We start from the raw sequence: 13,066 nt of genomic DNA, 5'->3' as shown, positions 1-13,066 counted from the left end.
CTACGGGTCTCCTGAAAATGGCTGACTTCCAGGCTGCTTGCACAATCTTTTCCTGACTCGCACTTTATTTTTCACTATTTACTGTAGATTTTGAAACTCAAAGTAAGGCATATATTAATCTAGAGAAGAGCTAAATCATACTTTTTAAAAATATTTTTCTCTCTGGAGTCAAATCCCAAACTTTTCAAGATGACATGGAAAGCTGGTACTCCATAACTTTTGTGATGTCACCAGAGGTGTGAAGCTTATTTTTTTGGAAAGAGTAGATTGTGTCTTGATTAAATCAGGAATTACAGTAACATTGAAAAAACAGACTATGCTATTGTGTTTTGTAGGTGGCAAACTATGTCTACAGTGAGTTTGACTATTTTTTTTTTAAATATTCTGGGTAGTAGCTCTAAAATAAATAAATGTTACTAACAGACTTGTCCTTTCCTCTAGTAAATCATCAGAAGTGAATAGAGTACCCAAATATTGTATTATTCACTTCTGAATAGAGCACTACAACATATTTTACTAAAATAAAAGTAAAAATTACCCGTCCAAGTAAGAGTAAAAAAGTATTTGGTAAAAGGTCTACTCAAGTACTCAGTAACTGATTAAATTATCAATAATTTAATTTAATCAGATGGACAAAAATATAAAGTTAAGTGGAAATTTTGGTATTTTGACAACCAAAATGACAATAATTTATATAAGTGGCAAAACAAAAAAATTTACAAATCACTTTCTTTCAATAAAAAATACCTTATGAAACAGACATAACTGCAGGTGTGTGCCTGTGTCTGGTGAGTTTTTGGTTATAACATGTTTGTTTTGTTTTTCACTCAGTGGGCAGAAAATACTAAAATTTTACTCAAGTAAGAGTACAAAAAGTACAGTATAGTAAAAATACTCATAAAAGCACATTAATAAGTGTTACTCAAGTAAATGTAATTGAGTAGTAAATATACCCAACTCTGATTAAATCACAAATTAAAAGTCGGAGCCCCAGCCCCCTTTGAGCCCCCCTTGGTGTCGCCTTTGATTAACCAAATTTTGTATCAGCAAGAGTTTTTAACCCACTTCCAGAGGTTTTCAGGGGTGTGTGGAGTGGAAGGAGGGAGTGTGGGCCAGGGTTGGATTTCAAGGCGGTGACCGAGCAGCCAGCCAACCGGAGAAGGGAAGAAGTTTGCCCGAACTCGGCCCGCCCCTCCCCGGCCACAGCGTTGCATTTATACGCCGTTTGCTCCACAGCGAAGCACTCTGGTTCTAGAGAGGAGGAGACAACAGCCACAACTTCACAGCTCCACAATACTAACCTCTTCTATTTTTTTATTATTTCCTCCGGACTTCAAATTCAGTTATAACAATAATAATAAAATAAAGCGTTTTGGGCAACTTTTAAAAACTTTTCCACAACCAAAACTTTCCAACTAAGCTCCAGTCGTGGCACAAACAACAACACCTCGTCGCAGTGAAGGATCCCGCTCGGTCCTCCATGAAAGACGGAGTGCGGCAGCAGATTTGGGGAAGAGACATGTCAGCGACGGTCCTGTCCACTTTCTACGACATGGACATGCTTTACAAGGTAAAAACAACTTTAAAGGCGTTTTTATGCAACTTGTTGCGCCGGTTGCGCAGAAATACTTATAATTTCTTGTCCCCAGCAGGAGAAAAGCATGAACATGAACGCCCTCCACATCAACAGCATGCTGGATAAGAAGGCGGTGGGCGCTCCGGTCGCCGGCTCCTTCACGCCGGGATTTTTCCGGAGAAACTCCACCAGCAACTTGGAGGCAATGAGCAACGGCAACAAGTACTCTCTGGGCTCGTACAGCAGCTGCATGAAGGAGAACTCCCCGGTTGGCGGCGGCGGCGCCACGGCCCTCATGAACAAGGAGAACAAGTTCCGCGACCGCGCCTACAGCGAGACCGGAGACCGGGGCGTGCTGCAGCAGAAGCCCGCCTCGCAGATCAACTCCACCCGATACAAAACCGAGCTGTGCCGGCCCTTCGAGGAGAACGGGTCGTGCAAATACGGGGAGAAGTGTCAGTTCGCCCACGGCTACCACGAGCTGCGGAGCCTGACGCGCCACCCGAAGTACAAAACGGAGCCGTGTCGCACTTTCCACACCATCGGCTTCTGCCCCTACGGCCCCCGGTGTCACTTCATCCACAACGCGGACGAGCGGCGGCCCGCCCCGCCGGCCAACGCCAACGTGCAGGCGGCGGAGCACCGCGGCTACAGCCCGCAGCAGCAGCTCCGACCAAAGCTCCACCACAGCCTCAGCTTCTCCGGTTTCTCCACCCACCACGGACTCGAATCGCCGCTGCTCGACAGCCCCACATCCCGGACCCCGCCGCCCCCGACCTCCGCGTCGTCTTGCACCTCCGCCTCCAGCTTCTACGACGACGTGCTGTCGCCCAGCTCCATGCCGTGCATCAACAGCGCCTTCTCCTTCCCCGGGCAGGACCTGAAAGCCTTGCTGGCCCCGCTGGCCGTGCACTCCCCGGCCGGCTACGCCAACAACCACTCCGGCGGCGTTGGCGGCAGCTTCTACGGGAACGCGCCGAGCAGCGTGAGCCTCCAGGCGCTGCGCCGCCTCAGCGAGTCGCCGGTGTTCGAGCCCCCGCCCAGCCCGCCGGACTCCCTCTCAGACCGGGAGAGCTATGCGAGCGGGTCCCTCAGCTCTTCCGGGAGCCTCAGCGGCTCCGAGTCCCCGATTCTTGACGCTGGAAGGCGTTTGCCAATCTTCAGCAGGCTGTCGATTTCAGATGACTAAGTAAATTTTTTTTTATTTTTTTGGATTATGGTTGGTTTGAGGAGTCGGGAGGTGCTGGAGACTGAGACTTTCCTTTAAGCAGAGGATATCAAAAGTTTGGCTCCTCGTCACCTCCTTTGACGTGTCTTTAAGCAAGACTTTTTCTGATTTATTTTTCTTCCCACCAGCTGCAGGGTGCAAACCCTGCCCAAACCTCCCTGGAGGGGGGACAAGAGACCAGTTTCCACTAGTAATGCACCGATTAGGCCAATACAGATACCGATTTTTTATTTTGTTTTGTTTTTCCTTGTGGTCTGATCTACCGATACTGTTTTTGTTTTTCTCCCTACTGAGAAGTAAAAACTTTCTGCGGGTTCCTTGCTGATAGAAGTTTTCAAAGGATGTATCCCAAACCTTTCTAATGACACGCTTGTTGATGCATTTCCTGTATGGAATGAAAGCATTGGGTGTTATTAGGGGGTAAAAAAAAATAATTAAAAAATAGATTTTTTTTTTCCCCCCCAGTATTTCGCCTTTCTGATCACAAGGAAAAATCGTCTGGTTCCGATCTGCATGGTGTCTGATCGGTGCATCTCTAGTCCCACGAGGATCAGTTAAGCTTCAGTTTCAAGTATCCTTGACCAGGCATTAGTGTAATAGTGTTTTGTTCTTGTTTGTATTATAGCTGTATTAAAACTTAGATAGCAAACAGAAGGCATTCCATCAGTGCCTTGCCCATGGGGCTCCTGGCAGCCCTCTCTCTCTCTTCTCTCTCTTATCGCTCTATCAGGCAAGCCACACTTTTCCTGGGATTAGATGAGTGTAACATGACTTGACAAGAAAAAAAAAAAAAAACTTTAAGCGGTTTCAGATTTCCTCCCATCCTGCCAAGAATATGCCTTAACTTAAAGTAACACTTTTCTTCTCTTTCTTTTGTTTTTGCTTCAACTTCCATTCCAGATCTGCCTTCTTCTAGCGCCACCCAGTGGTTAGTTTGGTTAGTCAGCAGTAATTTGTTGCTTGGTTAAAAAGCACTCTTGAGTTGGGCTTGTTTGGGGAAATCACTGCTGATGGTTGAATATATATCTATATTTTTTTAGCTTTTTTTTTTTTTTTGAGTGATTTGCATAGCGGTGCATAACTTGCTATGGACTATTTAACTTATTTATTATCTTGTGAAAAAAAAAAGTACGGTATAGGCTACATTGGTAATTTGTGTCCATACCGTATTTATCAAGTATGATGAAGCAATAGATCTATATTCTTTTATGTTTAAATTATGATCGCCATTATTAATCTGCATAAAGTGGAGTGTATGTTCTTTTCACAGTAATATATATATTGTTTTTCTCCTTTTTTTTCGTTTTGTAACTTCACTTGGTTATTTTTATTGAGTAAAAAAAATCTTAATTTAAGAGAACGTATGTGATATTTATTTCATTAATTTTGTTTCCTTGTTTACGTTTATTAAAACAAAGTTTGTGTGATTGCTGTTTTTGCTCCTGAGGCTGTCAGTGCTGTCGAAGGTCTTTTATTTTTCTCCCCCATACTTTAGATGTTCTGTAGAATGTATAAACAGAGGTTGTACAGACCGTCCAAACATTTTTTCTTCTTCTTCTTTTTGTTGATCTAGTTTAGACGTCAGTGACAAAGAACCCAAGTCAATAAATTAACCAAAAAGTATTTGTTGTTTTATTTTTCTCTCCTGTTTTTGCACGAGGTCACACTGTGATTCCAGCCGCGTGCTAAAGAATGTAGCAATCCCTTTTTGCCCCAGTATTATTATTGTGTAGTGCCTATGGGGTTCACCATCTTTCTACATGCCTTAAAAATAACCAAATAAAGTATTTTTCCTACATGGCATATTTTTTTATATACACGTTGAGCTGAATGTAGTGTTGGATTCTGCAACTTTTCAGGTTGTCACCACTCAGCCTCTCTGACAGAAGCAACCGTAACTTTTCTCCGAGTCCCGATTCCTCTTTCTTTTTATGAAAATATATATTGAAATTCTAGTCTTGAGAGTTTTGCTGCAGAGGGAAGTGGACGAACACATTTTGGTTTGTACATAGTAGGTACAGGGGGATGCGCACTATGTACTTTTGACTACTTTATTAGAAGTAAAGCTTTTTGAATGTAACAAAAACGGACAAAAAGACAACGAGAGTTGTGATGTTTCTTTTTGGGGAGTCAGTTCACTACAAATTGAGTGTGAGACTGTTAACTTTGTACTGTACATTTGTTTGTTTTTTTGTTTGTTTTTTGTAGTTCTCCCAATAAAAATCATTTTGGAAAAGTTGGCTTGTGATTTGTTTTGTGTGTTTAGACCCTCAACTAAAAACAGCACCCTATTTAAAACACTTAATGTTTTATTGTGATATTTTGCAGTATTATTGTGATAAAAAGTTATGTCTGTGTGTCACAGCAATTATAGTCCCACAAACACAAATGCTACTCTTGAAAACGTTCCCCTTTGCAATGTGTTTCTTGGTTTGTGTCTCTAACTGTATTTTTACATTTATTGGTATTTATTGATCCTGTCATTGATCCTGACAGCAACGACAGTTTTGTGGGGTTTTAAACATCATTAGTTGAAATTTATCACAACAATAAATTAAAAATACTTACAAAGTCAAATTATCACAATAAATGCCAAACCTGTTTTAAGTCAGGATATGAAAACAAAACGATCTTTAGCTTTTGAGATCAGTTAAATCTTAATGTGCTCAAAATGTATTGATAAAACTACCCATTAAACTGTTAACATATGAATAAATATATTTATTTGATAAGTCCTTCGCAAAGTTAACATTTTACTTTTGTTCACATTGATGTAATTTGGTAGAATACAGATGGAAACTGCTTTGATTTGATTGATAAAATATTTACAAACACAACTGTTTTCTTGAAGGCTTTATTTATGTGTCTCTTTAGAGTATAGAGGTTCCTATAAAATGCTATGGTGGGCTGAATTTGGCCCGCTGGCCTTTTGTTTGACACCCCAGTCTAAGCAGCCTTCCAGTCTTCATGGATAAACAGAGGCATTCCTGAATCAAAACGTAAAATATTTACGGTGTTTTTGTAATGACTGCATGTCTTACAATCTTACATAAAACTCATGTGTTGTTTTAATATTCAATGTAAACAATCCTCGTGTTTGAAGAAGTTATAGTACATCTTTATGGGACCAAATTGGAGCTGATGTGTACTGTAATTTACATGAGTAAAATCCTTATTTTTTATTTATTTGTTTGTTTTTTTGGATAGGGCACCAAATGGTTCCAGCCCAGGGGGCCTTTTTCCTTCTTTATCCAGCCCTGCTAACAGTCATATTGATAAATAAGAATATCTGCTCTAACGAGTCTCGTTTGTCAGATTAAAATAACTTTTTGAAAATAACAAGTATTGAACATACTTTTAAAAACAGTTTTGTATTGGTCTGATGTAATATTCTAATTTTAAATGTCACGTTTTCATCACCTGTAAGTGGAAAATCATCATAATTAACAGAAGTAAAGGTGTTCAAACATCCATCTGTGTGTAATTAGGCTAAATAATGTTACATAATGTCTCAATCTGTGATCAAGTTCCTGAAATAAATGGGTTTTTCAGTTTTAGTTAAGTCAGGAATGCAAAAGTCTAGACTTCAAGATCTACTATACTGAAACTTTCAGATGTGTTCTTTGTCCAACACACCTGAATCAGATCAGTGACTCGTTACTGAGCCTCTGCTGAGCTGAATGACTTTCAGATATTTGATTCAGAGATGAACGAAGTCGATCTCCAGGACAGGTTTTAGATACCTTTGATGGTTTTGGATGGCATGTAAAAGAACCGTCTATTTGCCCTCATGTATTCTGCGCATCTGCAAAATTTCCTGTATGTAAATTATAGTAATATGCCTATAACTCTCGGTTTTTGGTTTCTGTTCCACTTCATCAGTCTTGTGCAACGCTGGGAAGACCGCTGCTTGGTTTTTTATGCAAAGCTCTAACATCCCACCACAACCTTTGAAGCTGAGCTTTGAATTTATGACTGTATGTCTGCTGTAGATCTGGGTCATCAACCCAGATTCTGTCACCACTAGACAAGCCCAGATCATCACCCCTCCACTACCATGCTTCAGGCTGCTTTCACACCTGATAGTCCGGTAGACTTGGTTTGATTGGGGACCAAAATTGCTACATTTGTCACATTCTCAGCTCCTGTGGTTTGCTTCCACACTGCACTATCAAATGATCCAAAGTAATTGTAAAACCTGTTCCCCTCCTCGCCTGTGGTGGCGCTGCACCAAGAATTACTAAAGGAATCGGCACAAAACCTCTGAAGAAGACACCGAACACAACTTCCTTATTCACAAATTCTGTCCAGATGCAACAAAGGACTAAACAAATTTCTTGTTTTGCTCATACTTCATCGTATTTGTTGATTGTTATGATTATCGCCACATCCTACAAACAAACGAGACAGTTAATTCAGTTTTTGTCATTTATTGAAGGTTTAAAAATTACAGTGGCTGCAGTGTGCCATAGCAAAGGGGAAATAAACTGATCAACAGATGTAAAATAACTTTAAACCACTTATATTCTGCTTTTCCTCTCTCTGGGTCGGCTTTATCTTTTTGCACTCGTCGCTTCTTCCAGGATGTATTGATTGTTTTTGTGTTTTTCTTGCAAGCAAAATCAGATTTTGTGGTGCTAATTTAGTAATACCTGTAAGAAATTTTTATATGTGTGCTAATGTGTGATGTTAAATGTGACTTTGTATTACTCACTGTATCTAACCCAGTGTTTATGACCAATTTGAGAAAAATGTACTGTAAAATCAGAAAAAAGTGGGGATTTGTTGGTTTGTGAAGAACTGGAGGGACTTTTTGATGTAATTTGGAGGCCAACATAAAAAGCTACGGTGGGCCAAAGATATTTTGGCCTGAACTGGATCCCATTAGGAAAGCAGAGGACTTGATTAGACTTGAGCTTTTTGTGGCAATATGTCCTATTAAATCATAGCGTTGTCCTGGGATTTCTGATTTATAGTGACAGTTAATTAACCAATGACTAATCAAAATAAATTAATAAGAGAAGTGCAGTAAGACGGCATTTTATTAACATTTTTTTTGTGTTTTTCTGCCACAGAACTATTTTGACAGAATTTTGCTCTGAAATCTTTCTGAGAAAGTCAGCTAAATGTTGTGGAAAGCAGACCAAATTTTTAGTTGTTCCCATCCAATTGTGCTCAAAAGCAGCCCCAGTCATTAACCCTCCACCACCGTGCTTCACAATTTATGAGACGTTTGCTGTTATGAAATTTAAAGTATTAGCACATAATTAAGGCTTTGCTTGCACAATACAAACATAAATAATGCTCTTGTAATATGCTTCTTTAGGACTCCATTCACATAAAGAAGTGTGATTTGTATCACTAACACGCACACAGCGGCTTTATTTAATCATATTTGAAAGTTTATTGATATTCATTGATAATCTCAGTGAACAGACGGTGGAGTAAACAGTAAAACTAAACAATACAGGCAGCTTTAGGTGTTTATTAAACATCATTAACTGGATTTGATTGTGACAACAATACATCTAAATCTTATCATGGTAAGACATTTATCTTGATAAATAGTAAATAATAAATGTTTGATTTCCATCCAAAGAGGCCAAACTTTGGCCACGCCCTTTCTGCTGAGTCATGCTCTGACCTGGTTATATTTGAGTCCCACCGTTCCCTCCTGGGAACGATAACAAGTGTCTCAGATATTTTCCACTGGTGAATAATCTTTCCGACTGTTTAGATTTCTAAACCTGTAGCGTAGAAATGGACTCACAGCCCTCCTGAGACTGGTTCAGGACCAGTTGCTTCTTTGCTGATGATGCTGTGTTAATATAAACCTGTTGATCTCGGCTGTTACTTTCCTACTTAAATTCCAACCAAACAGCAGATATGGGTTGTAACTAGTCACATTTACTTGAGTAACTATTTGGAAAAAGTGTTNAAGTGTTACTCAAGTAAATGTAATTGAGTAGTAAATATACCCAACTCTGATTAAATCACAAATTAAAAGTCGGAGCCCCAGCCCCCTTTGAGCCCCCCTTGGTGTCGCCTTTGATTAACCAAATTTTGTATCAGCAAGAGTTTTTAACCCACTTCCAGAGGTTTTCAGGGGTGTGTGGAGTGGAAGGAGGGAGTGTGGGCCAGGGTTGGATTTCAAGGCGGTGACCGAGCAGCCAGCCAACCGGAGAAGGGAAGAAGTTTGCCCGAACTCGGCCCGCCCCTCCCCGGCCACAGCGTTGCATTTATACGCCGTTTGCTCCACAGCGAAGCACTCTGGTTCTAGAGAGGAGGAGACAACAGCCACAACTTCACAGCTCCACAATACTAACCTCTTCTATTTTTTTATTATTTCCTCCGGACTTCAAATTCAGTTATAACAATAATAATAAAATAAAGCGTTTTGGGCAACTTTTAAAAACTTTTCCACAACCAAAACTTTCCAACTAAGCTCCAGTCGTGGCACAAACAACAACACCTCGTCGCAGTGAAGGATCCCGCTCGGTCCTCCATGAAAGACGGAGTGCGGCAGCAGATTTGGGGAAGAGACATGTCAGCGACGGTCCTGTCCACTTTCTACGACATGGACATGCTTTACAAGGTAAAAACAACTTTAAAGGCGTTTTTATGCAACTTGTTGCGCCGGTTGCGCAGAAATACTTATAATTTCTTGTCCCCAGCAGGAGAAAAGCATGAACATGAACGCCCTCCACATCAACAGCATGCTGGATAAGAAGGCGGTGGGCGCTCCGGTCGCCGGCTCCTTCACGCCGGGATTTTTCCGGAGAAACTCCACCAGCAACTTGGAGGCAATGAGCAACGGCAACAAGTACTCTCTGGGCTCGTACAGCAGCTGCATGAAGGAGAACTCCCCGGTTGGCGGCGGCGGCGCCACGGCCCTCATGAACAAGGAGAACAAGTTCCGCGACCGCGCCTACAGCGAGACCGGAGACCGGGGCGTGCTGCAGCAGAAGCCCGCCTCGCAGATCAACTCCACCCGATACAAAACCGAGCTGTGCCGGCCCTTCGAGGAGAACGGGTCGTGCAAATACGGGGAGAAGTGTCAGTTCGCCCACGGCTACCACGAGCTGCGGAGCCTGACGCGCCACCCGAAGTACAAAACGGAGCCGTGTCGCACTTTCCACACCATCGGCTTCTGCCCCTACGGCCCCCGGTGTCACTTCATCCACAACGCGGACGAGCGGCGGCCCGCCCCGCCGGCCAACGCCAACGTGCAGGCGGCGGAGCACCGCGGCTACAGCCCGCAGCAGCAGCTCCGACCAAAGCTCCACCACAGCCTCAGCTTCTCCGGTTTCTCCACCCACCACGGACTCGAATCGCCGCTGCTCGACAGCCCCACATCCCGGACCCCGCCGCCCCCGACCTCCGCGTCGTCTTGCACCTCCGCCTCCAGCTTCTACGACGACGTGCTGTCGCCCAGCTCCATGCCGTGCATCAACAGCGCCTTCTCCTTCCCCGGGCAGGACCTGAAAGCCTTGCTGGCCCCGCTGGCCGTGCACTCCCCGGCCGGCTACGCCAACAACCACTCCGGCGGCGTTGGCGGCAGCTTCTACGGGAACGCGCCGAGCAGCGTGAGCCTCCAGGCGCTGCGCCGCCTCAGCGAGTCGCCGGTGTTCGAGCCCCCGCCCAGCCCGCCGGACTCCCTCTCAGACCGGGAGAGCTATGCGAGCGGGTCCCTCAGCTCTTCCGGGAGCCTCAGCGGCTCCGAGTCCCCGATTCTTGACGCTGGAAGGCGTTTGCCAATCTTCAGCAGGCTGTCGATTTCAGATGACTAAGTAAATTTTTTTTTATTTTTTTGGATTATGGTTGGTTTGAGGAGTCGGGAGGTGCTGGAGACTGAGACTTTCCTTTAAGCAGAGGATATCAAAAGTTTGGCTCCTCGTCACCTCCTTTGACGTGTCTTTAAGCAAGACTTTTTCTGATTTATTTTTCTTCCCACCAGCTGCAGGGTGCAAACCCTGCCCAAACCTCCCTGGAGGGGGGACAAGAGACCAGTTTCCACTAGTAATGCACCGATTAGGCCAATACAGATACCGATTTTTTATTTTGTTTTGTTTTTCCTTGTGGTCTGATCTACCGATACTGTTTTTGTTTTTCTCCCTACTGAGAAGTAAAAACTTTCTGCGGGTTCCTTGCTGATAGAAGTTTTCAAAGGATGTATCCCAAACCTTTCTAATGACACGCTTGTTGATGCATTTCCTGTATGGAATGAAAGCATTGGGTGTTATTAGGGGGTAAAAAAAAATAATTAAAAAATAGATTTTTTTTTTCCCCCCCAGTATTTCGCCTTTCTGATCACAAGGAAAAATCGTCTGGTTCCGATCTGCATGGTGTCTGATCGGTGCATCTCTAGTCCCACGAGGATCAGTTAAGCTTCAGTTTCAAGTATCCTTGACCAGGCATTAGTGTAATAGTGTTTTGTTCTTGTTTGTATTATAGCTGTATTAAAACTTAGATAGCAAACAGAAGGCATTCCATCAGTGCCTTGCCCATGGGGCTCCTGGCAGCCCTCTCTCTCTCTTCTCTCTCTTATCGCTCTATCAGGCAAGCCACACTTTTCCTGGGATTAGATGAGTGTAACATGACTTGACAAGAAAAAAAAAAAAAAACTTTAAGCGGTTTCAGATTTCCTCCCATCCTGCCAAGAATATGCCTTAACTTAAAGTAACACTTTTCTTCTCTTTCTTTTGTTTTTGCTTCAACTTCCATTCCAGATCTGCCTTCTTCTAGCGCCACCCAGTGGTTGGTTTGGTTAGTCAGCAGTAATTTGTTGCTTGGTTAAAAAGCACTCTTGAGTTGGGCTTGTTTGGGGAAATCACTGCTGATGGTTGAATATATATCTATATTTTTTTAGCTATTTTTTTTTTGGAGTGATTTGCATAGCGGTGCATAACTTGCTATGGACTATTTAACTTATTTATTATCTTGTGAAAAAAAAAAGTACGGTATAGGCTACATTGGTAATTTGTGTCCATACCGTATTTATCAAGTATGATGAAGCAATAGATCTATATTCTTTTATGTTTAAATTATGATCGCCATTATTAATCTGCATAAAGTGGAGTGTATGTTCTTTTCACAGTAATATATATATTGTTTTTCTCCTTTTTTTTCGTTTTGTAACTTCACTTGGTTATTTTTATTGAGTAAAAAAAATCTTAATTTAAGAGAACGTATGTGATATTTATTTCATTAATTTTGTTTCCTTGTTTACGTTTATTAAAACAAAGTTTGTGTGATTGCTGTTTTTGCTCCTGAGGCTGTCAGTGCTGTCGAAGGTCTTTTATTTTTCTCCCCCATACTTTAGATGTTCTGTAGAATGTATAAACAGAGGTTGTACAGACCGTCCAAACATTTTTTCTTCTTCTTCTTTTTGTTGATCTAGTTTAGACGTCAGTGACAAAGAACCCAAGTCAATAAATTAACCAAAAAGTATTTGTTGTTTTATTTTTCTCTCCTGTTTTTGCACGAGGTCACACTGTGATTCCAGCCGCGTGCTAAAGAATGTAGCAATCCCTTTTTGCCCCAGTATTATTATTGTGTAGTGCCTATGGGGTTCACCATCTTTCTACATGCCTTAAAAATAACCAAATAAAGTATTTTTCCTACATGGCATATTTTTTTATATACACGTTGAGCTGAATGTAGTGTTGGATTCTGCAACTTTTCAGGTTGTCACCACTCAGCCTCTCTGACAGAAGCAACCGTAACTTTTCTCCGAGTCCCGATTCCTCTTTCTTTTTATGAAAATATATATTGAAATTCTAGTCTTGAGAGTTTTGCTGCAGAGGGAAGTGGACGAACACATTTTGGTTTGTACATAGTAGGTACAGGGGGATGCGCACTATGTACTTTTGACTACTTTATTAGAAGTAAAGCTTTTTGAATGTAACAAAAACGGACAAAAAGACAACGAGAGTTGTGATGTTTCTTTTTGGGGAGTCAGTTCACTACAAATTGAGTGTGAGACTGTTAACTTTGTACTGTACATTTGTTTGTTTTTTTGTTTGTTTTTTGTAGTTCTCCCAATAAAAATCATTTTGGAAAAGTTGGCTTGTGATTTGTTTTGTGTGTTTAGACCCTCAACTAAAAACAGCACCCTATTTAAAACACTTAATGTTTTATTGTGATATTTTGCAGTATTATTGTGATAAAAAGTTATGTCTGTGTGTCACAGCAATTATAGTCCCACAAACACAAATGCTACTCTTGAAAACGTTCCCCTTTGCAATGTGTTTCTTGGTTTG

The 13,066-nt window shown here is 41.9% G+C and overlaps 2 protein-coding genes across 4 annotated transcripts; both read left to right on the top strand.

Moving 5' to 3' along the window:
• The first annotated feature begins 1,220 nt into the window (after positions 1-1,220).
• On the top strand, positions 1,221-3,655 carry LOC103155468 (zinc finger protein 36, C3H1 type-like 2). Of its 2 annotated transcripts, none has more exons than XM_007577164.2 (2): positions 1,221-1,570; positions 1,650-3,655. In XM_007577164.2, the coding sequence occupies exons 1-2, from the start codon at positions 1,481-1,483 to the stop codon at positions 2,763-2,765; spliced, it is 1,206 nt and encodes a 401-aa protein (XP_007577226.1). In that variant the 5' UTR covers positions 1,221-1,480; the 3' UTR covers positions 2,766-3,655. The 2 variants fall into 2 exon arrangements, with proteins under 2 accessions (XP_007577226.1, XP_007577227.1); XM_007577165.2 differs by having other exon boundaries at positions 1,222-1,570; positions 1,653-3,655.
• Positions 3,656-9,049: 5,394 nt separating this feature from the next.
• On the top strand, positions 9,050-11,484 carry LOC103155467 (zinc finger protein 36, C3H1 type-like 2). 2 transcript variants are annotated; one of them, XM_007577162.2, is made up of 2 exons: positions 9,050-9,399; positions 9,479-11,484. In XM_007577162.2, exons 1-2 carry the CDS (start codon positions 9,310-9,312, stop codon positions 10,592-10,594), a joined length of 1,206 nt encoding a protein of 401 aa, XP_007577224.1. In that variant the 5' UTR covers positions 9,050-9,309; the 3' UTR covers positions 10,595-11,484. The 2 variants fall into 2 exon arrangements, with proteins under 2 accessions (XP_007577224.1, XP_007577225.1); XM_007577163.2 differs by having other exon boundaries at positions 9,051-9,399; positions 9,482-11,484.
• The last annotated feature ends 1,582 nt before the right edge of the window (positions 11,485-13,066 follow it).

This window comes from Poecilia formosa, unplaced genomic scaffold, assembly GCF_000485575.1.
Source record: "Poecilia formosa unplaced genomic scaffold, Poecilia_formosa-5.1.2 Scaffold430, whole genome shotgun sequence".
Taxonomy (NCBI): Eukaryota; Metazoa; Chordata; class Actinopteri; order Cyprinodontiformes; family Poeciliidae; genus Poecilia; species Poecilia formosa.
The sequence above is the reverse complement of the archived record's forward strand: the minus strand, read 5'-3'. Positions and strand labels throughout refer to the sequence as shown.

Excerpts from the sequence above, each read along its gene's own strand:
- LOC103155468 (XM_007577164.2), top strand. The coding sequence starts at position 1,481 with ATGAAAGACGGAGTGCGGCAGCAGATTTGGGGAAGAGACATGTCAGCG. Across the intron at positions 1,571-1,649 it reads ACATGGACATGCTTTACAAG|CAGGAGAAAAGCATGAACAT; the intron begins GTAAAAACAACT and ends TCTTGTCCCCAG.
- LOC103155467 (XM_007577162.2), top strand. The coding sequence starts at position 9,310 with ATGAAAGACGGAGTGCGGCAGCAGATTTGGGGAAGAGACATGTCAGCG. Across the intron at positions 9,400-9,478 it reads ACATGGACATGCTTTACAAG|CAGGAGAAAAGCATGAACAT; the intron begins GTAAAAACAACT and ends TCTTGTCCCCAG.